General features: G+C 40.2%; 3 protein-coding genes across 3 annotated transcripts in view; 1 reads left to right on the forward strand and 2 right to left on the reverse strand.

Annotated features, from left to right (window-relative positions):
• Window positions 1–25,973, reverse strand: part of LOC309865787 (endogenous retrovirus group K member 7 Env polyprotein-like) — a 1,143,634-nt gene that overhangs the window by 990,292 nt on the left and 127,369 nt on the right. The gene's annotated exons all lie outside the window — the stretch shown is intronic.
• LOC309865789 (butyrophilin subfamily 3 member A3-like) overlaps window positions 1–25,973 on the reverse strand; it is a 488,935-nt gene that overhangs the window by 116,934 nt on the left and 346,028 nt on the right. The window lies entirely within an intron of this gene.
• Window positions 1–25,973, forward strand: part of LOC309865779 (butyrophilin-like protein 1) — a 507,893-nt gene that overhangs the window by 6,965 nt on the left and 474,955 nt on the right. Inside the window, exons 4-8 of the mRNA XM_082732589.1 lie at window positions 1,284–1,565; window positions 1,680–1,880; window positions 2,133–2,153; window positions 2,233–2,259; window positions 4,230–4,256. Coding sequence (XP_082588715.1) covers window positions 1,284–1,565; window positions 1,680–1,880; window positions 2,133–2,153; window positions 2,233–2,259; window positions 4,230–4,256 — 558 coding nt within the window. The remainder of the gene's footprint in view (window positions 1–1,283; window positions 1,566–1,679; window positions 1,881–2,132; window positions 2,154–2,232; window positions 2,260–4,229; window positions 4,257–25,973) is intronic.

A 25,973-nucleotide genomic window follows, 5' to 3' on the forward strand; every position in this document is an offset into this window, starting at 1 on the left:
TTTTCAACAGAAATTCTACAGGCCAGAATAGAGATGGAGTGGTGTGATATATTCAATGTGCTAAAAGGAAAAAATAAAAATCTGTAGCCATGAAACCAGCAAGGGTAACATTCAGAAATAAGGATAAATGAAGAGTTTCCCAGACAAATAAAAGATAAAGTAGTGGGTTTTTTTGTTTTTTTGTTTCTGGTTTTTGGTTTTTGTTTGTTTGCTTTTTGGTTTTTACCAATTCTCCCATTATCATGATGGGCAGTGATTTTACACCTGGATCATGGTGCCCACTGAGGTTAGGCTCCTACCCTGGCAGAGAAGGGGAAGAGAGGGCTGCTGTGGTGTGAGCAGTTCAGAGCTGGTTCCAAGGTCCTTGAGAAACACATTCTTAGGTTATGGAGCTGCCAATGGCTTATTTGTTTTTGTTTCTGATTTTTTTTTTTTTAAGTACTTATATACATTTCAACAGGGACAATAAAACTTGGTATTTTAATATATTTTGTCCTGACAGTGGACCTTGACTGGGTTTGCTCAGCTGGTGTTGTCCAGCTGGCTATTGGTTGATCTAGGACAGCTTCAGCTGGAAAGGCTGCACTAGCCTGAAGATGTTTGTCCTGTGGCAGTGGACAGGGCAATGGCTCAAGCAGTTTCCAACCTCTACTAGAGTCACATTCCCTGAACTCTCAGTGGCTCAGTCAAGTCACAGGATGGAGCCCAGAAGCAGAGTGTGAAGGCATTAACAGTAGGCAGCAGAGGGCTGGCTGGATGTAAAGAAGGCTGAAAGATTGGGGGTATTTTCATCCTTATCCTCAGAGATGGGGCCAAACATGAATTAGTTCAGGATTTGAGTCTGAAGCATCTGTGAGGAATCCTGGCACAGCTAAACCAGAGATGTGGATATTAGGGAGAGAGCTCAGGAGGTATGTAGGTTGGTGGAAGTGATGACCCAGTGGCAGTGGGTGTGCCCGCAGATGCCCTGGAGAGTGTGTGAGTTGAGAAGATCAGAGAAGGATGGATCCTGGAACCAAATTTCTCCATCTATCCCTCTGGATGATGGAATTCCCACCCTCATGGTTGGGGAGAAGAGCCTGCTCTCTGGGCCTGCCACAGGTCCCCATGTTCCTTCTTTCTGTTCTCCATGGAAGGACCCCTTACATTAATCCTTGTAGGGACCATTCCCCCCAAAGAGCCCCCAAAATGCAGTGCTGTGCATGGAGTTGTGCACAGGAAAGTTCTGCTGGAATCCCTGTGCTTTGCATGGCCTCCTTGTGCTCTCTAGCTTCTTTCTTCAGGTGTCGGCTCTGCCCCTCAAGTGCACATCACAGGGCCAGAGGAGGACGGGGTCCGAGTTGTATGCATGGCCTTGGGGTGGTTCCCAAAGCCCCAAGTGCAGTGGAGAGCTCTCAGTGGAGAGAAGTTCCTGACGTTCTCTGAGACGCAAGCCCAAGATGATGAAGGGCTATTCACCATAGAGGCTACTCTTGTGGTTAGGGACAGCTCTTCAGGGAATGTGACCTGCTCAGTCCTCAACCCCATTCTAGGCCAGGAGAAGGCAATGATCATGTTCATCCCAGGTCAGTACTACTTCTCACTCCTAGAAGGGTGGGATTATCTGGTTGGGGGTCCCTGTGTATGCTGGGCTGGGCCATCCTGAGCAGTGCCCTGATGGGGTGTCTGGCTGGGCACAGAACCCTTCTTTCCTCAGAGTTCTCCCTGGAAGCCAGCTTTCATGGTGATCCTGACTGTGCTGATGCTCCTACACCTTGGGGCTGTCTTCTACATCATGAGAGAACATACTGCAAAGCTCCAGGAGATGCAGGAATGGGAGAAACTGCACAGAGAAAAGGAGGAGGACCAGCGGATAAAGGAGGAGGCACTGAAGGCCAGAGGTAAGGCAGGACAGGGCCAAGGCAGACAAGTGTGGAAACTGGTGCAGAGAGAAGCAGGCAGAAGGCCCTTGGCCAGGATCAGGGGGCTGAGGAGGACCAGAGATGACAGGTGGGGCTGTGGAGGCTTGAGGGGTCTGGAATTAGATCTTCTAGGAGACATATAGATGCTCTTGTGGGTTTTCCAGGTGCAGTCTTTGCTGCTTTTAGTGATGGGAGTTTATGTGTATTTTTCACTTTTTTTTTTTTTTTCAGATGAACTCCAAGCAGGTCTTGGTATGTTGTGTCTTTTTCCCAGAAGTTTCTGTGTCATGTTTGTAGGAGATGACAATCAATTTCCTGTGTTGCCTTTCAGACTGGAGGAAATCTGTTTACCTGGCTGGTGAGTGACTGTTCGGATATCCTTGGGTCTCTTGCCCCCTAAGCCATAGTGTCCCCTCTCTGTTTCATGCAGAGACAAGTGGAAACTGGTGGGAGGCAGAACTTGCTCCATGGGCTTTCCCCATCTGGGCTACTGTTTTGCACACGGTGCTTTGAAACCTGGAATGATGATGGTCACTGGAGTCTGTCGTACATCTTGGGTTGATCTACCCACCGCCTTTGTAGCTTTTAGTTTTCAATGCAACCGGTTCTCAGTCAACCTGAATACTCCGGAATATTTTAGAGAAACTAAAATAAATAAATGGGGGTTATTAAATTCAGGATTGTGATCCTTCCACACAACACCATCGTGGGAGAGTCTTTTTGCTCCAGTTCCTGGAGGTACTGATCACAAAGTGTTGGGTAGAGGACTGGGCAGAGCTTGGGTGGGAATGTCGTGGGGATAAGTTGTTACTGGTCCAGTGATGTGTTTTCTGAGAACATCGGGCAACTTTTACCGTAGAGCTCATCTAACATCCTGGTCCTTATTTCATCTCCTCTTTCTGTTATTTCCCATATCTCTCTTTCCTGGAAATCATTGGATGTAATAATGACTTCTTACATTCATGGAATAATGTATACTTTATTCCCTAAAATATTTTCATACATTGTATAATTTTTGACCTTTAGACCAAATTTAAAGTAGATGGAATAAAAATTTTGTGTGTTTTTCTTTCCATGTGAAAATTTCTTTATTTTGGGATGCAATTGATTTGGGATTCATTTCAGAAAAATTCTGTGGATGGAATTTGTTAGTATTATGTATTTTCTTTTGGTAATCAAGAATAGTTGGACATAGTGTATTGTTCTTTGAAGGAATACTATTTTTTATCAAAAATTTATTTGAAATGCACGTTTTGACATATTGTTGAATCCTGCTGCACCCCACAAAAAAGAGAAGAAACAGATTTAGATGTTGACTGTATTTATGCTAAGTACCTCCCACACTGCTACCAATTTTTTTTAAACATTAAATTTCTTTAGAAATTAAAATTCTTCTCCACTGGCCCCAGGAGATCTAACTGACTCTTATGAGTTTAGTGTTTCCACAGAAGTTGTGTCTCTTCTATTTTTCAGAAAATCAAATGCATATAGATAACTGGCCTTGCAATGCTTGTGTGCATAAAACTGAATGAATAACTTAAGAGTTTTTTCACCTTAGAGATTCTTAATGTTGTAATCAATCATTCAGTTCTATGTTATTTTCATTTGTCTCTTTGGACTCTGCTGAATTTATTTGTTTAATTTTTTAAAATTTTGTCTCTTCTCGTTAAAATTATTTTTCTTGGTTGACCCTTAAGTCTTCTTGTCTGTAGGAGAAGAGAAGTTTAATAGTTAAAAGTGCTTTTGATTTTTAATTTAACTCTTATTTTGATGGTTTTACTATTCAACTACATGTATCCTTTATTTATTTATTTATTTATTTATTTTCAATTTTTCCTAAAGATGCCAATTCAGCTGTATGGGATAAAGAACATCTTTTTTTTTTTTTAATTTCTTTTCAGTGTAACAGAATTCATTTTTTATGCACCACACCCAGTGCCCCATGTAACACATGCCCTCCATAATACGCACCACCAGGCTCACACAACCTCCCACCCCTTTCCCTTCCCAAATCCTCAGTTTGTTCCTCATAGTTTGTATTTTAATGTTGTGGCTTTTAAGATTCAGGACACTAACTTGGCAAAGGTCACACCGCAGCAACTGGCAGGCATGGAACTCAGCCTACAATGCCAACTCTCTGACCTGTGGTCCAGGGAACTACCAGAACATCCTATTGTCTATCCATGTCAGAAGGGTATCTCCTCTCTAGCCTCTCTCCTTACTCTGTTATAGTGTTACCTGCAGCACAGAGAGGACTCAAGTGCCAGTAGATCAATAATATGCAGACTTGTTCTGGCCCATGTCTCACCAGGGTGTCTTTCCTTTCAGCCCTGAAGAAGGCAAAACTGTATGCAGGTAAGTGACTCAGTTTCCTCTGGCTTTACCTCCCCAGCCTCCACTGTGCCACCTTCTCTGTCATTGGACCCCACACCAGGATGAGGTTGGTGTTCCTGATCTCCTTGTTATATTTGTTGTGTCCTTCTGAAGACTGCAGGGACTGTCCATGGGAACACAAATATGCCTCTATTCTGACCCATCCTCTACTGTAAGTTGTCGTGAGAATTAGCAAGACCTTCTGAATGCACCTTGTTCAACTGATAGTTTGTTGGTCCAGTGACAACAGAGTGGTCATTTGCAGTTGGACCATGGCATTGATGGTTTACTTCAGAATTTGCTGTCTCTGGAAGATTTTAGAAATCAAGTTTGCCTGCTTAGGACTCAGTTTTTCCATAAAATATTCTTTTTCTGAATCCATTTTACCCTGAAATTCCTATCTCTTTTTGATCTTGCTTTGGTATTCCTGGTTTGTTGTTTGTTTGGTTGGTTTTGGTTTTTGGTTTTTGTTTGTTTGTTTATTTGTTTGTTTTTTGCTGTTTCTCTGGAATGATAATCTTCATTTTGCTTGCATGCTCTGACTCCTTGTCCAAGCCAGGTATCTTCCTTTTAACCTCCATGGTTGTTTTGGAAGTAGTCATCTTTAGCTCAGCTGTTCTGATTCTCAGATCCAGAGCCTCCAGGATGTTTAGGGAGTCCTGGTAGTGGGTTTGTGAGATACTGGCCATTATATTCAAAATCTTATGTACATGTTTGTATTACAGCATTAAGAAATTAATTTTTTAAAGGGCAGTAACTTATAGTTGTTCACAACCATTATCTCTCCTTTTAGGAGAATTCTGGGTTTGCCTGATGGGCTCAGTACTGGTTAGATTTATTAGGGGAAATGTGTGAGGATTGCAATAGGAGAAGCTCCGAGGAATGAAAATTGTTTACCAGAGAAAATTTGGGAGTACATCAGGGAAAGAAAAGCTGGTTGGAGAAGAGAGGAGGAGATGAGAAGAAAAGTAGAGAGCCTGTGATTCCTCTCAGAGACACTTTGGGTGGCTGAGAGTAGAAGAGACACTTTGGGTGGCTTTGTGTTGTAGAGAGACCGCAAATGACAGCCATGGTGGTTAGAGTAGGAAGTACACAGAGGACATGCGAGTTATTGGGTGCACAAAAAGTAAGAAACTCCTTGTTACTTGTCTGAGAGTTTTCTGAAAAAACTTATATTTATCTTAATATTAAATATATATTTAATATTGGAAGTAATTTTCTAACTGGATTTGCTCAGATAAGGAGGCCTTCTCACCCTTGCTGTAGTAGCTGTGGGTTGGAGTGTGATCCTAGGGTTGCTAATGCAATGAAAGGTTATCCAGAGCACCTTCTAGCACTGGGATGGGTTATGAATCTAGGCCGTTTGAATCCATAACATGTGTCTTTTCTGTCCTGGCTGTTTCTATTTATGATGAGGGATACAGCCAATGAGAACAGAGAAGGGGGAGCCAGGGGTGTAAGAGTCTATGGGGACCAGATGTGTGAGGAAAACTCTTTAGAGAACCTTACTGAATCTTGGGACTTATCAGTTAAAAATGTGGATTAAATAGTCTTCTTTTAGCATCACCCCATTCTCTGCTGGATTGAAATGCCCGTTTTTCAAAGTATACCTTATATACATTCTTTTTATTTTGTAAGGACAGAAACCCTTACAGTAGAATCAACACTTTCACACTGGTGGGCTCACAATGTGATGTGACCAAATGTCTGATCTGATCTTATTCATGAGGTTGGAAGAATAATTTCTAATGAACAGCTTGCTGTGGAAATGAGGTGAAGAATGCGCTTGGTCCACAGAAGTGCACAGCATAGTTCTGGGTGCACTGTAGAGTCTCAGAATGGAATGCCAACTCCCTTTCTCCTTTTCCTTCTTCTCCTCCTCCTGATTCCTCTTCTTTGCTAAACTGTGACAATTGTCATAGAGAAATGTAGAGTTTATAGAGGGCATGGATTGCATGGAGCACTGGGTGTGGTGCAAAAATAATGAATACGGTTATGCTAAAAATAAAAAATAAATTAAAAAAATAATGAATACTGTTATGTTGAAAATAAATTAAAAATAAATTAAAAAAAAAAGAAATGTAGAGTTTTCTGTCAGCTAATGTCTTAGTGAAGAATAAGTAAAGTTCCCTTTTCTCAAAATGTGACATGTCTACCCACTTCATATGATCTGTTGGTATAAGCAAATCAACAGAGCTGGACATACTACTTTATCTGAATAAACCTGTGGGAGAATAGGGGTCCCATGTTGTCGGCAAATATTCAAGAAAGTGTCCTGTTCTTATTTTATAATAGTTCTAATTTTGTTTTGGAGTCTCTGTCCTATTGGAGGTAACACCTTTACCGTGCAGAATTTTCAGGGTCTTATGACAGATATACTTTTGCTGTGATCAGAAAGCTTCCTTTCTTCATCCCAAAGTGAAGTATGAAGGTTGGATGAGTTCATACTTTGCATCATTGAGAAACAGGGACCCTGTATTCTTCTCTTGCTCATTTTAGGACCTCACTTTATAGAGGGTAGCTTGATATGGTCCTTAGGATAATTGGGTTTGAGGTTCCATCTAGGTTTATGGAGAAATTGTTATTCAACCCCTGCCCCATTCGTATCTCCAGTTCCTTAATCTTACTCACATCTGTAAAGTCCTCTCTGCCAAAACATTTTCACAGTTTCTGGGTCATAGGACACAGCCATATTTGGGGACTGATCATATGTGGTGTCTCCTTGCTTTTGATATCTCTAGGTGATTATAAGGAGAAGCAGATGACTAGACCCAATGTTTTTGGGTTTCCCCTTACACACAGAGATGATTTTCCTTGCAATACTCCATGATAAAGGAAAGCAAATTCATTACTTTCTTGCTTTGAACTTCTCTCTCTTTCTTGAATCTTCTCTATTACATCTTGATGGGGCAAGATTTCTCTGGTGCCATGTCCTGAGCTCTCCTCACCCATGGCTGAGAGTTATCCTCCAAGTGCAGCTCCACCCAGTTGTATTGCCTCTACCATGGTTTGGAGTCAACCTGCAAGTTCAGTTCAGCCAGTTCATTATAAGGAAATGGAGGCCTCAGAAATTTTGATCTCCTTAGTTCTTTCTCAAAAGAAAACTTAGTTTTCAGGATGAATGTGTGGCTAGGGATTGAGAAAGCTTACTTTGATAATAAAATATGTGCAAAGAGCCTTCTTTTTAGGTCAGTACCCAGTCCCTCGGTGGTGTTAAGCTTTATGGTCTCAGTTTCATGGGAACAGTGTAGCGTGATGGTTGTGGATATATGAGAGAGAGTGTGTGTGCCTGTGTGTGTGTCAGAGAGGACAGAGAGAGACAGAGAGAGGGAAGGAGAGTGTGTGAGAAAGAGAATAAACATGCATGAACAATAAATTCATGAGGTGAATGCTTCCAAAACATTTTCCCCTATAACTCTTGGTTCAGTGTATTTAAGAGATAGGTACCAACATCATCCTGTACAGTTTCCTCACATCCTCATGATTTGTTGTTCACATTTGTGCAATGTGGTTTTCTTGTAGATTGGCGGAAGGAGAAGTTCCAGGCCTGTGAGTTACTTCTACTGTTTGGGTGCTCCTACTGCTATCCCATGGCTACTGACATCTCCTTCAGCTTGCTGTGATGATAGAGATGCTGGAATCATCAGTGGTGGTGGGGTGGGATGGGACAGTGAAAGTCATGTAGCTGAGATTACTGGGTATGGCTGATACTGGATATAGATGGGTTTTCTTTAGTGTTGGAGTCCTGTCTGGCCCTCAAGTGTCCTCTGTCATGTCTAACCCCCAGATCAGTCTTATGCTTACTTCTTCCTGTTAGAGGCTGTGTGCTTGAGCCAGAAGGCTCTCATTTCATGAGGTTTAGTTCTCCCTGCATGCAGCTAGGTGTCTGGGGTTGGGGTGGTGGTTGTGTGCCTTGTTATGTGGTAGGACAAGTCCTTGAATGATTAATAACTGTCTCTGCAGTGACTGTCCGTCTGGATCCAGAGTCTGCCCACTCCAGGCTTGCTGTCTCTGATGACAAGACTAGTGTGACCTTCAAGTACTCACCCAAGTACTCAGATGATGGAGTCTATAGTGTCTTGGGTCATGAAGGCATCACATCAGGGTGCTGTTACTGGGAGGTGGAGATCAGGAATGCAGAAAAATGTGAGTGGGCACTGGGGGTCTGTAGGAGAGATGTGGAGAGGAAAGGTTGGTACCAGGAACACCCAGAAAGGGGGTTCTGGGCTGTGGGGATGTATGAAAAGGGATTCTATTCCCTCCCTGCTAATGGAGAACATGCTGTGCCAATTCCCCAGAGGGTAGGGGTTTTCCTGGACCTGAAGGAAGGGGATGTCTCATTCTACAACATGACTGATGGTTCCCACCTTTTCTCCTTCTCTCTCACTTCCTCCTCTGGGACTCTGTTTCCATACTTCAGGTTGAGGTCAGGAGATGTGTCCCTGACCATCTGCTCTGGGGTGGGTGGGCCTGTGCAGACTCCAGTACCCCTTAACAGCCCTCCTTGTTCTTCAGCGGAGACTGTGAGCCTCTCAGGGCAGGCGTTCAGTTCAGGCTGTGGAGTTGTTGGTGATCTAGCAGGGGCTGAATCTCCATTACTCCCCTGTGGTCCTGAAGCTTTGTCCCCATAATGCTCCAACACTGTCCCAGATTCCTCATGGTGGCTCCTCGTGGAGCTGCGGATTCCCATGGGTAATAGCTTCTGAAGTTAGTCCTGAATGACGGGGTGTCTTGCCCTTCTTTTCTGGGTATAGACTGCTGTGGTGAGGTTATGAGAATAGTCGGTTCATGCCTTATGTTCAGGTATTAGAAGATAAATGTTGACTTTTTCAGCTGTAATGGGGTTGGCTGAATTTTGCTATTGGAAGTCTTGTTTCTTTTGATCATGAGCATTATTTCATGGAGTCTTTGTATTGTTTTGATATGAAATGAGATGAGGTCTGAATTATTCTGAAGAATTAAATGGTGTTTATTTTACATAGTGTGAGCTGTGCAGATGAACACAGAGACTATGGGTCGGTTACCAGCTCTATTTAGGAAATGTGCACTCTGACTAAAAAACGTTGTCCATTTGAACATTTCTGAAGAAATGTATGGCTAATGGACTTGAAGAAGAGTGGAGTGTAATATTCTATTGTACAGGCTTCCTATTCTGGAATGGATGAGACATACTTAACGAACCTTGGTAAATATTTGTGTGTTGGTTTTCGTTTTTGTTTTTTGTTTTTTTAAATACTGGTGCTGCATTAATTCAGGGAATGGAAAACTGAGAGTTTGGGTTTCCTTGTGAGTCAACAGCAGTTGGAAAGAACAGAACTGCTACCAGAATAAAGAGGTAAATGAAGATGAGTGTTTTCAGACCCTGGGTGAATTGCAGAAAGCTTTGACCATGAGCACAGTTCCAGGATCTATGTACAGCTTCTCAGTACTTCCAGTCCAATTGTAAAGGTGGATGGAACCCACAGGAAACAGAAGGAAGCCAGACTGTTGAGGACTCAGACCTTGATGAATAAATGTTTGTTGGCTCCTAAAGTAGAGAACACCGACCTGTTGTGGTTCTGGGAGAGATGAGAAGACACGGAATTGGAAGTGGAAAAAGGAGGTCACAGATCTCAACTTCTGCTTGTGACCAAAAATAGGAAAAGGACTGGAGTCCCTTTGCATATTTTTCTATCTTGTTATGTAGATGTGTCCTTTGTATTAATTATCTATTTTCCTTCTCCCTTCTTACCAGTGCGATTTTATGCAAGTTGTCCATGGTAATATTTCAAATGTAATCTCTAGGTAACAGAATAGTCAAATGAGTGTGCCTGGACTTAAGGAATAAACATAACTGATTCAATGCCTGAGACTGCCTGTTTGTTCCATTTTGGGGAAACAGTGAGAACTTTTTGACTTTTAAGTGTAGCTCTGTAGATGGGTGAAAATGTGGAGTTGTTGTGTTGTTATATGCTATTCCAATGTGAGTAAATGGTTTATGTGGAAGTTGAGGAACTAAAAGTGTGAAATCTGCCCCTTTTTAATTTATTGTCTTTTGATTCAAATCAACCCTGTATGTGCCCTAATTGTTGATACTGCAGGTCATAAATGTTTCATTTTTGTCATGTGGCACATTTGGCACCACCTTTGTCAGTTAGTGCACCGTTGGGTTTGGCCAGCAAATCCTGAGGTGGCGAATGAAAAGATTACTCCAGACACCTTCATAGGAGAAAGGAGAGGCCTGGGGACCAGACACTCTAGCGGCAAAAGGCTTCCAGCCAAGCTTTGCTTCCAGTTTCATTGGGGTCATATCAATACAGCACGTGCAAGCACAATGCAAGGAGGAAAGTGTAACCTTAATGGTCAAGACAGTAATATATGGGACAGTGTGTGGTAAAGGCAAGGAGGTAAAAGTTCATGAAGTACATGAGCACCACATGTGCCTGTTTCTCTTTGAAATTTAAACATTTACTCCCTAGATGAGAGCCTTGAGCCATAGTAAGTATGTGGCCACTTTCAGCCAAGAAATTTCAATTGAGGCATAAATTTATGGGCACTCCTCCTTTGTTTTTCAATTAGTCTCATCCAGCGAGGTGTATGCAAGTCATATTTCATCTATGCAGTCACTGAATTCCTACATAACACCAGAGGGAACACAGAAAGACATAGCAGGAGAAAAAGCTTTTTTCTTTTCGTGTTTTTTTTTTAATTTATTTTTATTTATTTTTAGCATAACAGTATTCATTATTTTTGCACCACACCCAGTGCTCCATTTAATCCGTGCCCTCTATATACCCACCACCTGGTACCCCGACCTTCTACCCCTCGCCCCTTCAAAACCCTCAGATTGTTTTTCAGAGTCCATAGTCTTTCATGGTTCACCTCCCCTTCCAATTTCCCCCAACTCCCTTCTCTCTATCTCCCCATGTCTTTTCGTGTTTTTATTTTTTATTTTTTTTTTTATCCTAATCTGTGGCTTATCTTTTTATTTTTAATTGTGTCTTTTGAAGACCATATGTTAATAATTTTAATAAAGCCCAATTTATGAAAGTTTTCATTTGTAGTTCATGTTTTCTGTATTCTAAGAAATCTTTGTCTACTCCAAGATTACAAAAATTTTCTCCTTTGTTTTCTTATGTAAGTCTTAATAGTTTTAACTTTTACATTTTGGTTTATGATTCATTTTGATTTTTTAATGTATATTATGAAGTATAATAGTTATATATTGCTGCATAACAAATTACTCTAAAATTTAGCAGCTAAAACAACAAACATTTACTATCTCACACAGTTTCTAAGAGTCAGAAATCTGGGCCTGGCTTCCTTGGGCGACTGTGGCTCAGGGCTTCTCCTGAGGTTGCAGGCAAACTACTGGTCATGGCTGCAGTCATCAGGAGTCTGCCCAGGTAGAATGATGTGCTTTCAGGATGGCTCACCCACATGGCTATTGGCAGAAGGTCTCAGTTCCTCACTAAAGAAGATTCTCTGCAGGGCTGTCTGGTGGTCCTGATTGCATTGCTGTTGGCTTCCCCCAGAGCAAATGATGATTTTGCCACTCAGAGTGTGGTTCCCAGAGCAAGAAATCATTAGAAATGCAGAATCTCACTCCAAATAGCCACACAGGCAGAATATGCATTTTAATAAAGTGATACCATATGTACAGCAGAGTTTGGTTCACTGGTGTCAGGGTATCTCTTTTCGTGTTTTTAAAAAAATATTTTATTTATGTATTTGTCCAAGAGAGATTGAGTGAGCACAAGCAGAAAGAGTGGCAGGCAGAGAGAGAAGCAGACTCCCAGCTGAGCAGAGAACCCAAAGCAGGACTCCATCCCAGGACTCTGGGATAATGACCTGAGCTGAAGGAAAACTTTTAACTGAGTGAGCCACCTAAGTGTCCCACTTTTGGTGTTGTTTCCCCCTTGACCTTACAATGCTATTGACAGTGGCCAGAGAAGACTTAGTTTCCCTTGCTTTGGGGTGAATGAGTATGGCATTGTAACAGGTTGTGTACTAGAGCACTGCCTCCCAGGGACTCTTGTCAGTTCTCTAGGAGAGTTTTCCTACCCAACAGGCTTGGTCTGCAGTGTCTTGGTGAATTTCTTTCCTTCCTGGGGACTCTGCTACCACCTTGTCCAACAAACAGAATGTCAGTCTTATTCTTTCAAATGTATTCCGTCCTTTGGATGCTCTACCTAAGCTCTAGAGGTAAAGTCTGCTTCCTATATCTTCTACTTCTGGTTTCCATAGAGCTTTCTTTTATCTTTTTCATAATTAAATATGTCTTTCTTAATAATTCTTTATATCAGATTCTCCCTGTTAGAGTGATGTGGTTTCTGCCTCCTGATCAGACACTGTGTGATACAAACATCTAAGCTGAACTGTTGCCCTTGTTGGGCAAGGGCATTGCACTGCTAACAGGACGTGGGAAAGGGTGGTTGAGGAATTTTCAAATTTATCAAAATATTTATCCCAACAATAAAGTCATAAATATACTCTTTGGGATCGTTGTATATTTTTTAAATACTCTGTGTGTTAATATATTATCTGACATGTTCATCTCCTCTTAAGTCTACCTTGTAGCTTTATGACACTGGATTCCTTTTAGATGGGCTATGGGTATGTTTCCTTTGAAATGGAGAGGAAAGGAAGGTATGGATGTGATAGGAATTATCCTCACAAAAAAGAGAAATCTTTTGAAACTAGTGGACCAGCTGCCCATGTAATTCAAGAAAAAATGGTTAAACCATCATTCCTGGGATAAGTGAGGTCAGCATCATGGCAGAATAAGTCCTTCCTTTTGTCTTCCCCTTTCTGTTTACAACTAGTAGGATTCCAAATCTCAACAAAGGTTCCTCTGGACAGCACACGAGACACTAATGAGATCCATCCATGTTTACATCTGAGAGGGTGTGGATTGGTCTTCAGGGAGACCAGAGCCCAGGCAGCTTGGTGGGGCCTGTTACCCTGGCCTTTACAGTGGTGATAATGCTCACCTGTGATTCCTGGGGTCAAGAAGGTGGGGGTGGTCAAAAAGGTGGTGGGTCAAGAAGGTGAGTGAAAGTCTACTTGTCCCTTTGGGCTGTGACTGGAGGACCCCATAACTGTGAAGCCACAGAGCAGGATCCTCTGAGGTAGGACATCTGTGACCAGGAGGGGACAGTGGGGAAGGAAAAGGCAAAGGAAGGAAGGAGGCAGACAAGAAGAAACACTTTTTTCACTGTCTGCCCTGAGAGTTAAGCAAGAGAGCTCCCAGCTCCGTGGGACTCATGAACTTGAGGATCCTCCTGGAGAGTGAGGCATGCCCCAAACCCAAGGGACTTAGTACATACTGGCCCCTCGTAGAGTTGCCAGTCTCCTCCTTTTTTTTTTTTTTTCCTTTGAGCCTTGTCTATACAGCCACCAGGGCTACTATGGTAAGAGAAAGCAAAAGCTTATGCTCTTCTGTCACCTGCTGTAATACTAAAGAAGGGCCTCTAACCTCCTACCCATGAACTGTTAGAATAATAGTTAACAAACTATTGCCTACATACAAAAGGTGTTGGCTACTTCAAACTATTTGGCAGAGGAAAATCTCATTAAAGAGCATGAAAAATCATGGTAATATGGCTTTGCTAAAAAGAAATGACAGTTCTCCAGCCACCAAACCTACATTTACAGAAGACTGTGATCTAAGTAATAAAGAATTCAAAATAATGGTCAGAACAGAATTCAACAAGATACAAGAGAATCAGGCGATTCAATGAACTCAGTAATAAAATTAATGGACAGAAGGAGTACTTTATTCAAGAGACCGAATTTCTAAAAAAGCACCAAATTTAAATTCCAGAGCTGAACTCAGTAAATGAGATGAAGAATGCATTAGAAACATTGGAAATAGAGCAGATCAGGTTGAAGGGAGAATACATGGTCTGAAAGGTGGAATCTAGAAATGAATCAAGTGGAAGTGAACTAAGGTTTTATTATTTTTTAAAGTGAAGAAACCCTGGGGTGCCTGTCTGCTTCAGTTAGTGGAGAATCCGACTCTTGATCTTTGGGTTGTGACCTGGAGCCCTACGTTGCATGTAGAGATTACTTAAAAGAAAAACAAGCTTAAAAAATAAAGAAATCCAACAGTGTAGGAGGATTCCCCTTTCTCCACATCCTTGCCAGCATCTGTCATTTCCTGACTTGTTAATTTTAGACATTCTGACTGGTGTGAGGTGATATGTCACTGTGGTGCAACCACTCTGGAAAACAGCATGGAGATTCCTCAAAATGTTGAAAATAGAACTGCCCTATGACCCAGCAATTACACTACTGGGTATTTACCCTAAAGATAAAAACATAGTGACCCAAAGGGGCACGTGCACCCAAATGTTTATAGCAGCAATGTCCACAATAGCCAAACTATGGAAAGAACCTAGATGTCCATCAACAGATGAATGGATAAAGAAGATGTTGTATATATATGCAATGGAATACTATGCAGCCATCAAAAGAAATGAAATCTTGCCATTTGCAATGATGTGGTTGGAACTAGAGGGTATCATGCTTAGTGAAATAAGTCAATCAGAGAAAGACAACTATCATATGATCTCCCTGACATGAGGAAGTGGAGATACAACATGGGGGGTTAAGGGGGTAGGAGAAGAATAAATGAAACAAGATGGGATTGGGAGGGAGACAAACCAGAAGTGACTCTTAATCTCACAAAACAAACTGAGGGTTGCTGGGGGGAGGCGGGTTGGGAGAAGGGGGGTGGGGTTATGGACATTGGGGAGGGTATGTGCTATGGTGAGTGCTGTGAAGTGTGTAAACCTGGCGATTCACATATCTGTACCCCGGGGGATAAAAATATATTATATGTTTATTTAAAAAATTATAAAAATTAAAAAAAATTAAAATAAATACATTTTTTTTTAAAAATGAAGAAATCCTGCAAGAGCTACCAGTGTCCATTAGGAGATCCAGTTAAGAATGGTGGGTATACCAAAAGGAGAAGAGAAGGAAAAGAGGGGCAGAGCTGTTATTACAAAAGTGCTGTCACAGAACTTCCCAATCCTAGGGAAAGAACAGGACATATAAGTCTGTGAAGTTAATAGATAACCTTATTTTCTCAATACAAAAATACCATCTTCAAGACACTTTCCGATGACACTGTCAAATGTCAAAGATAATGAAGGAATCTTGAAAATATAAAAGAAAGTAACGTAAAATTGAGCCCCCATAGGAAAGATCATCAGCAGATTTCTCAGCAGAAACTCTGTAGGCCAGGAGAGAGTAGAATGACATACTCATAGCATTAACAAATAAATATTGCCAGACAAGAAGTCTGTATCCAGGATTTACCTTTCAGACATGAAGGAGAAATAAAGACTTCCCAGACAAAGAAAACTTGAAAAATTCCCCACCACTAGTCCTGCCTCCAAGACATATTGAGCAGAACTTTAATACTGTAATGAAAAGATGAAGGTACAGAGACTCTGAGTAAGCTGGCAGACAGAGTGAGAAACTGGAAGCTTATTTTAGAATAGGCCATTAAACACTTAATGATAACAGCAATGGCTAAAGTTATTAAAAATAACTAGAGCTACTATAGTTGGTAACAAACTCATACCAAGAAAAGAGTTTGTGACAACAAAAATGTAAAAGGGGCGGAGGAAAATGAAAACAGCTATGTAGGCAAATGTAGAAAATTTGCCAAGAGCAGGAAAAGCACCATTTAATCTATGAGACAGTTTATTAAAAAACTCATGGTAAGACAAAACCATATCTACAGCAGAAAGAACCTTAAAAAGGGAGAAACGAGGGAATCATCATGGAAAATGAGAAAGTGGTAAAAGTAGACAGAAACACAAAGAAGAAGAAATAATAAAGATAGAAAACAACCAGAAAAGAAAAGATAAAATGACAATAGTAAGTCCTTACGTATCAATAATACCCAACTTTTGTAGCAACGTGGACAGGACTGGAAGAGACTATGCTGAGTGAAATAAGTCAAGCAGAGAGAGTCAATTATCATAGGGTTTCACTTATTTGTGGAGCATAACAAATAGCATGAAGGACAAGGGGAGATGGAGAGGAGAAGGGAGTTGACGGAGACTATGGACTCTGAAAAACAATTTGAGGGTTTTGAAGGGGTGGGGGGAGGTTGGGGGAACCAGGTAGTGGATATTAGAGAGGGCACGGTTTTCATGGAGCACTGGGTGTGGTACAAAAACAATGAATACTGTTACACTGAAAAAAATAAATTAAAAAAACATAATCACTCAAACATAAGTGGATTGACTTTACCAATCAAAAGACAGAGGGGGCCTTGATAAATTAAAAACATACTCAAGTTTTTGATGATTTCAAAAGGGTCTTTTGCTGTACAATGGACAAATGCAGGTTTATAGTGGAGAAATGGATATGGATAACCCAAGAAAATGTTACTGAAAATAAAGCATGTGTAGCCATGCGTACATCAGACAAGATAGACTTCAAGACAAAAGAAGATATAACGGTTGTAAATACATGTGCTTAACACCTGAATATTGAAATACATTAAACAAATACAGATCTTAAGGGAGAAATAGACAATAATCCAGTAATAGCAGGGACCTTAATTCCCACAGTCCATAATGGATAGATCATCCAGATGCAGAATCAGCAAGGAAACAGAACGTAACCACACTTCAGAAAAAAAAAAAAAAAATGACAGACATTGACAGAACATTCTGTCCAGCTGCAGAGGAATGCATATTCTTCTCATTGAACATCCTCCAGAATAGATCCACTGATGAAACCCAGAAATCTAAACAAAATTAAGAACCTGAAACCGTATCAGCCAACTTATCTGACCACGTTTGTATGAAAGTAAAAAGGAACAAGAGGAAACGGAGTAGACCTAAAGATATGTGGCAAAGAGATGACAAAATTTTAAATAACTGAGGCCAGACACCTGGTTCTTGCACTAGTCTTGAAGCCTATGCAGAACTATATTGTATCGGTTGCATTATTACTTTAACTGCACGTCATATTTTATTCCCTACTAAACGTTTTTGCATCTCCTTTTTTCCCCTTCAATTCATTTCTTTTTTTCTTTATTGTTTCAGAACATCAGAGTTCTTTTCTTTAAATTATTTTTCATTTATTTTCAGCACAACAGTATTCATTTTTTTTTGCACCACACCCAGTGCTCCATGCAATCCCTGCATTCTCTAATAACCACCACCTGGTTTCCCCAATTACCCCTGCCCCGCCCAAGCCACTACAAACCCCTCAGATGGTTTAGCAGAATCCAAAGTCTCTCATGGTTCACCTCCACTTCCAATTTCCGCCAACTCCCTTCTCCTCTCTAACTCCCCATGTCCTCCATGCTATTTGTTATGCTCCACAAATAAGTGAAACCATATGATAATTGACTCTCTCTGCTTGACTTATTTCACTCAGCATAGTCTCTTTCAGTCCCATCCATGTTGCTACAAAAGTTGGGTATTCATTCTTTCTGATGGAGGCATAATACTCCATAGTGTATATGGACCACATCTTCCTTTTCCATTCGTCCATTGAAGGGCATCTTGGTTCTTTCCACAGTTTGGTGACTGTGGCCATTGCTGGTATAAACATTGGGGTACAGATGGCCCTTGTTTTCACTACATCTGTATCTTTGGGGTAAATATCCAGGAGTGCAATTGCAGGGTCAGAGGGAAGTTCTATTTTTAATTTCTTGAGGAATCTCCACATTGTTCTCCAAAAAGGCTGCACCAATTTGCATTCCCACCAACAGTGGAAGAGGGTTCCCCTTTCTCCACATACCCTCCAATACATGTTGTTTTCTGCCTTGTTCATTTTGGCCATTCTGCCTGGTATAAGGTGATATCTCAATGTGGTTTTAATTTGAATCTCCATGAGGGCTAGTGATGATGAACACTTTTTCATGTGTCTGATAGCCATTTGTATGTCTTCATTGGAGAAGTGTCTGTTCATATGTTCAGACGATTTTTTCATATGATTGTCTGTTTTGTGTGTGTTGAGTTTGAGGGGTACATTATACATCCTGGATATCAACCTTTTGTCTGTACTGTCATTTGCAAATATCTTCTCCCATTCCGTGGGTTGCCTCTTTGTTTTGTTGACTGTTTACTTTGCTGTGCAGAAGCTTTGGATTTTTATGAAGTCCCAAAAGTTTATTTTCACTTTTGTTTCCTTTGCCTTTGAAGACATATCTTGAAAGAAGTTGCTGTGGCTGATATCGAAGAGATTACTGCCTATGTTCTCCTCTAGGATTCTGATGGATTCCTTTCTCACATTAAGGTCTTTTATCCATTTTGAGTTTATCTTTGTGTACGGTGTAAGAGAATGGTCGAGTTTCATTCTTCTACATATAGCTGCCCAGTTTTCCCAGCACAATTTATTGAAGAGACTGTCTTTTTTCCACTGTATATTTTTTCCTGTTTCGTCGAAGATTATTTGCCCATAGAGTTGAGGGTCCATATCTAGGCTCTCTACTCTGTTCCACTGGTCTATGTGTCTGTTTGTATGCCAGTACCATGCTGTCTTGGTGATCACAGCTTTGTAGTAAAGCTCAAAATCAGGTAACGTGATGACCCCAGTTTTATTTTTGTTTTTCAACATTTCCTTAGTGATTTGGGGTCTCTTCCATACCAATTTTTGGATTATTTGCTCTAGCTCTTTGAATAATACCAGTGGAATTTTGATCGGAATGGCATTAAAAGAATAGATTGCTCTATGCAGTATAAACGTTTTAACAATGTTTATTCTTCTGATCCAAGAGCATGGAATGGTCTTCTATCTTTTTGTGTCTTCTTCAATTTCTTTCATGAGTGTTCTGTAGTTCCTCGAATATAGATCCTTTACCTCTTTGGTTAGGTTTATTCCCAGGTATCTTATGGTTCTTGGTGCTATTGTAAATGGAATCAATTCTCTAATTTCCCTTTCTGTATTTTCATTGTTAGTGTAGAGGAAAGCAACTGATTTCTGTACATTAACTTTGTATCCTGCCACGTTGCTGAATTGCTGTATGAGTTCTAGTAGTGTGGGGGTGGAGTCTTTTGGGTTATCTATATAAAGAATCATGTCATCTGCGAAGAGAGAGAGTTTGACTACTTCATTGCAAATTTGGGTACATTTTATTTCTCTTTGTTGTCTGATTGCTGTTGCTAGGACTTCTAATACTATGTTGAACAAGAGTGGTGAGAGTGGGCATCCTTGTGTTCCTAATCTCAACGGGAAGGCTGCATTGAGGCTGATATTTTCTGTGGGTCTTTCATAGATAGGTTTGATGAAGTTCAGGAATGTCCTTCTATCCCTATACTTTGAAGTGTTTTAATCTAGAATGGATCCTGGATTTTGTCAGATGCTTTTTCTGAATCCATTGAGAGGACCATGTGTTTCTTCTCTCTTCTTTTGTTAATTTGTTCTATCACATTGATTGATTTGCAAATGTTGAACCATCCTTGTTGCCCAGGGATGAATCCCACCTGGTCATGGTGCATAATCTTTTTAATGTGCAGTTGGATCCTGTTTGCTAGGATCTTGTTGAGAATCTTAGCATCCATATTCATCAGTGATATTGGTCTAAAATTCTCCTTTTTGGTAGGATCTTTGCCTGGTTTGGGGATCAGGGTAATGCTAGCTTCATCAAAAGAGTCTGGAAATTTTTATTCTGCTTCAATTTCTTGAAACAGCTTTGGGAGAATAGGTGTTATTTCTTCTTTGAAAGATTGGTAGAATTCTGCAGGGAATCCATCAGGTTCTGGGCTCTTGTTTTTTGATCACTAATTCAATCTCGTTTCTAGGTATTGGTCTATTCAGGTTGTTCATTTCTTCTTGGTTCCATTTTGGGAGTTTATAGTTTTCCAGGAATGCATCCATTTCATCTAGGTTGCTAAGCTTATTGGCATATAACTGTTGATAATAACTCCTGATGATTGTTTCTACTTCCTTGGTGTTCGTTGTGATCTCTCCCTTTTCATTCATAATTTTATGAATTGGGGCTTTCTCTCTTTTCTTTCAGATTAGTGTGGCCAATGGTTTATTGATCTTATTGATTCTTTCAAAAAAAAACATCCTCTAGTTTCACTGATACGTTCTACTGTATCTCTGGTTTCTACCTCATTGAACTCAGTTCTAATCTTGATGATTTCCCTTCTTATGTGTGGAGTTGGTTTGATTTGTTGTTGATTCTCCAGTTCTTTAAGGTGTAGAGACAGCTGCTGTGTTCTGGATTTTTCAATTTTTTTGAGAGAGGCTTGGATGGCTATGTATTTGCCCCTTAGGACAGCCTTTGCTCTATCCCATAGGTTTTGGACTCAAGTGTCTTCATTATCTTTGGTTTCCATGAATTTTTTCAATTCTTCTTTTTTTTTTTTTTAATTTTTTATTTTTTATAAACATATATTTTTATCCCCAGGGGTACAGGTCTGTGAATCACTAGGTTTACACACTTCACAGCACTCACCAAAGCACATACCCTCCCCAATGTCCATAATCCCACCCCCTTCTCCCAAACCCCCTCCCCCCAGCAACCCTCAGTTTGTTTTGTGAGATTAAGAGTCACTTATGGTTTGTCTCCCTCCCAATCCCATCTTGTTTCATTTATTCTTCTCCTACCCACTTAAGCCTCCATGTTGCATCACCACTTCCTCATATCAGGGAGATCATATGATAGTTGTCTTTCTCTGCTTGACTTATTTCGCTAAGCATGATACGCTCTAGTTCCATCCATGTTGTCGCAAATGGCAAGATTTCATTTCTTTTGATGGCTGCATAGTATTCCATTGTGTATATATACCACATCTTCTTGATCCATTCATCTGTTGATGGACATCTAGGTTCTTTCCATAGTTTGGCTATTGTGGACATTGCTGCTATAAACATTCGGGTGCATGTGCCCCTTTGGATCACTACATTTGTATCTTTAGGGTAAATACCCAATAGTGCAATTGCTGGGTCATAGGGCAGTTCTATTTTCAACATTCTGAGGAACCTCCATGCTGTTTTCCAGAGTGGCTGCACCAGCTTGCATTCTCACCAACAGTGTAGGAGGGTTCCCCTTTCTCCACATCCTCGCCAGCATCTGTCATTTCCTGACTTGTTGATTTTAGCCATTCTGACTGGTGTGAGGTGATATCTCATTGTGGTTTTGATTTGTATTTCCCTGATGCTGAGTGATATGGAGCACTTTTTCATGTGTCTGTTGGCCATCTGGATGTCTTCTTTGCAGAAATGTCTGTTCATGTCCTCTGCCCATTTCTTGATTGGATTATTTGTTCTTTGGGTGTTGAGTTTGCTAAGTTCTTTATAGATTCTGTACACTAGTCCTTTATCTGATAGGTCGTTTGCAAATATCTTCTCCCATTCTGTCAGTTGTCTTTTGATTTTGTTAACTGTTTCCTTTGCTGTGCAAAGCTTTTGATCTTGATGAAATCCCAATAGTTCATTTTTTCCCTTGCTTCCCTTGCCTTTTGCGTTGTTCCTAGGAAGATGTTGCTGCAGCAGAGGTCGAAGAGGTTGCTGCCCGTGTTCTCCTCAAGGATTTTGATGGATTCCTTTTGCACATTGAGGTCCTTCATCCATTTTGAGTCTATTTTTGTGTGTGGTGTAAGGAAATGGTCCAATTTCATTTTTCTGCATGTGGCTGTCCAATTTTCCCAGCACCATTTATTGAAGAGGCTGTCTTTTTTCCATTGGACATTCTTTCCTGCTTTGTCGAAGATTAGTTGACCATAGAGTTGAGGGTCTATTTCTGGGCTCTCTATTCTGTTCCATTGATCTATGTGTCTGTTTTTGTGCCAGTACCATGCTGTCTTGATGACGACAGCTTTGTAATAGAGCTTGAAGTCCGGAATTGTGATGCCACCAACGTTGGCTTTCTTTTTCAATATCCCTTTGGCTATTCGAGGTCTTTTCTGGTTCCATATATATTTTAGAATTATTTGTTCCATTTCTTTGAAAAAGATGGATGGTACTTTGATAGGAATTGCATTAAATGTGTAGATTGCTTTAGGTAGCATAGACATTTTCACAATATTTATTCTTCCAATCCAGGAGCATGGAACATTTTTCCATTTCTTTGTGTCTTCCTCAATTTCTTTCATGAGTACTTTATAGTTTTCTGAGTATAGATTCTGTGTCTCTTTGGTTAGGTTTATTCCTAGGTATCTTATGGTTTTGGGTGCAATTGTAAATGGGATTGACTCCTTAATATCTCTTTCTTCTGTCTTGCTGTTGGTGTAGAGAAATGCAACTGATTTCTGTGCATTGATTTTATATCCTGACACTTTACTGAATTCCTGTATAAGTTCTAGCAGTTTTGGAGTGGAGTCTTTTGGGTTTTCCACATATAGTATCATATCATCTGCGAAGAGTGATAATTTGACTTCTTCTTTGCCGATTTGGATGCCTTTAATTTCCTTTTGTTGTCTGATTGCTGAGGCTAGGACCTCTAGTACTATGTTGAATAGCAGTGGTGATAATGGACATCCCTGCCGTGTTCCTGACCTTAGCGGAAAAGCTTTCAGTTTTTCTCCATTGAGAATGATATTTGCGGTGGGTTTTTCATAGATGGCTTTGATGATATTGAGGTATGTGCCCTCTATCCCTACACTTTGAAGAGTTTTGATCAGGAAGGGATGCTGTACTTTGTCAAATGCTTTTTCAGCATCTATGGAGAGTATCATATGGTTCTTGTTCTTTCTTTTATTGATGTGTTGTATCACATTGACTGATTTGCGGATGTTGAACCAACCTTGCAGCCCTGGAATAAATCCCACTTGGTCGTGGTGAATAATCCTTTTGATGTACTGTTGAATCCTATTGGCTAGTATTTTGTTGAGTATTTTCGCATCTGTGTTCATCAAGGATATCGGTCTATAGCTCTCTTTTTTGGTGGGATCCTTGTCTGGTTTTGGGATCAAGGTGATGCTGGCCTCATAAAATGAGTTTGGAAGTTTTCCTTCCATTTCTATTTTTTGGAACAGTTTCAGGAGAATAGGAATTAGTTCTTCTTTAAATGTTTGGTAGAATTCCCCCGGGAAGCCATCTGGCCCTGGGCTTTTGTTTGTTTGGAGATTTTTAATGACTGTTTCAATCTCCTTACTGGTTATGGGTCTGTTCAGGCCTTCTATTTCTTCCTGGTTCAGTTGTGGTAGTTTATATGTTTCTAGGAATGCATCCATTTCTTCCAGATTGTCAAATTTATTGCCGTAGAGTTGCTCATAGTATGTTCTTATAATAGTTTGTATTTCTTTGGTGTTAGTTGTGATCTCTCCTCTTTCATTCATAATTTTATTTATTTGGGTCCTTTCTCTTTTCTTTTTGATAAGTCGGGCCAGGGGTTTATCAATTTTATTAATTCTTTCAAAGAACCAGTTCCTAGTTTCATTGATTTGTTCTATTGTTTTTTTGGTTTCTATTTCATTGATTTCTGCTCTGATCTTTATGATTTCTCTTCTCCTGCTGGGCTTAGGGTTTCTTTCTTGTTCTTTCTCCAGCTCCTTTAGGTGTAGGGTTAGGTTGTGTACCGGAGACCTTTCTTGTTTCTTGAGAAAGGCTTGTACTGCTATATATTTTCCTCTCAGGACTGCCTTTGTTGTGTCCCACAGATTTTGAACCGTTGTATTTTCATTATCATTTGTTTCCATGATTTTTTTCAATTCTTCTTTAATTTCCCGGTTGACCCATTCATTCTTTAGAAGAATACTGTTTAGTCTCCATGTATTTGGGTTCTTTCCAAACTTCCTTTTGTGGTTGAGTTCTAGCTTTAGAGCATTGTGGTCTGAAAATATGCAGGGAATGATCCCAATCTTTTGATACTGGTTGAGTCCTGACTTAGGACCGAGGGTGTGATCGATTCTGGAGAATGTTCCATGTGCACTAGAGAAGAATGTGTATTCTGTTGCTTTGGGATGAAATGTTCTGAATATATCTGTGATGTCCATCTGGTCCAGTGTGTCGTTTAAGGCCTTTATTTCCTTGCTGATCTTTTGCTTGGATGATCTGTCCATTTCAGTGAGGGGAGTGTTAAAGTCCCCTACTATTATTGTATTGTTGTTGATGTGTTTCTTTATTTTTGTTATTAATTGGTTTATATAGTTTGCTGCTCCCACGTTGGGGGCATAGATATTTAAAATTGTTAAATCTTCTTGTTGGACAGACCCTTTGAGTATTATATAGTGTCCTTCCTCATCTCTTATTATAGTTTTTGGCTTAAAATCTAATTGATCTGATATCAGGATTGCCACTCCTGCTTTCTTCTGATGTCCATTAGCATGGTAAATTCTTTTCCACCCCCTCACTTTAAATCTGGAGGTGTCTTCAGGCTTAAAATGAGTTTCTTGGAGGCAACATATAGATGGGTTTTGTTTTTTTATCCATTCTGATACCCTGTGTCTTTTGACAGGGGCATTTAGCCCATTCACATTCAGGGTAACTATTGAGAGATATGAATTTAGTGCCATTGTATTGCCTGTAAGGTGACTGTTACTGTATATGGTCTCTGTTCCTTTCTGATCTACCACTTGTAGGCTCTCTCTTTGCTTAGAGGACCCCTTTCAATATTTCCTGTAGAGCTGGTTTGGTATTTGCAAATTCTTTCAGTTGTTGTTTGTCCTGGAAGCTTTTAATCTCTCCTTCTATTTTCAATGATAGCCTAGCTGGATATAGTATTCTGGGCTGCATGTTTTTCTCGTTTAGTGCTCTAAAAATATCATGCCAGCTCTTTCTGGCCTGCCAGGTCTCTGTGGATAAGTCAGCTGCCAATCTCATATTTTTACCATTGTATGTTACAGACTTCTTTTCCCGGGCTGCTTTCAGGATTTTCTCTTTGTCACTGAGACTTGTAAATTTTACTATTAGGTGACGGGGTGTGGGCCTATTCTTATTGATTTTGAGGGGCGTTCTCTGAATCTCCTGAATTTTGATGCTCGTTCCCTTTGCCATATTGGGGAAATTCTCCCCAATAATTCTCTCCAGTATACCTTCTGCTCCCCTCTCTCTTTCTTCTTCTTCTGGAATCCCAATTATTCTAATGTTGTTTCGTCTTATGTTGTCACTTATCTCTCGAATTCTCCCCTCATGGTCCAGTAGCTGTTTGTCCCTCTTTTGCTCAGCTTCTTTATTCTCTGTCATTTGGTCTTCTATATCACTAATTCTTTCTTCTGCCTCATTTATCCTAGCAGTTAGAGCCTCCATTTTTTATTGCACCTCATTAATAGCTTTTTTGATTTCAACTTGGTTAGATTTTAGTTCTTTTATTTCTCCAGAAAGGGCTTTTATATCTCTCGAGAGGGTTTCTCTAATATCTTCCATGCCTTTTTCGAGCCCGGCTAGAACCTTGAGAATTGTCATTCTGAACTCTAGATCTGACATATTACCAATGTCTGTATTGATTAGGTCCCTAGCCTTCGGTACTGCCTCTTGTTCTTTTTTTTGTGTTGAATTTTTATGTCTTGTCATTTTGGCCAGATAAGAGTAAATGAAGGGGCAAGTAAAATACTAAAAGGGTGGCAACAACCCCAGGAAAATATGCTTTAACCAAATTAGAAGAGATCCAAAATCGTGAGTGGGGAGAAAGGGGATAAAAAGAGGTTCAAAAAGAAAGAAAGAAAAAAAAAGAAAAAAGAAAAGAAAAAAAAAAGAAAAGAAAAAAAATTTAAAAAAAAAAGAAAACACCTAAGAAAAATGTAAAAAAGAAAAAATATATATATTAGATAAACTAGTAAAAAATCGTTAAAA

The sequence above is a fragment of the Mustela nivalis genome (genome assembly GCF_964662115.1).
Source record: "Mustela nivalis genome assembly, chromosome: 5".
Taxonomy (NCBI): domain Eukaryota; kingdom Metazoa; phylum Chordata; class Mammalia; order Carnivora; family Mustelidae; genus Mustela; species Mustela nivalis.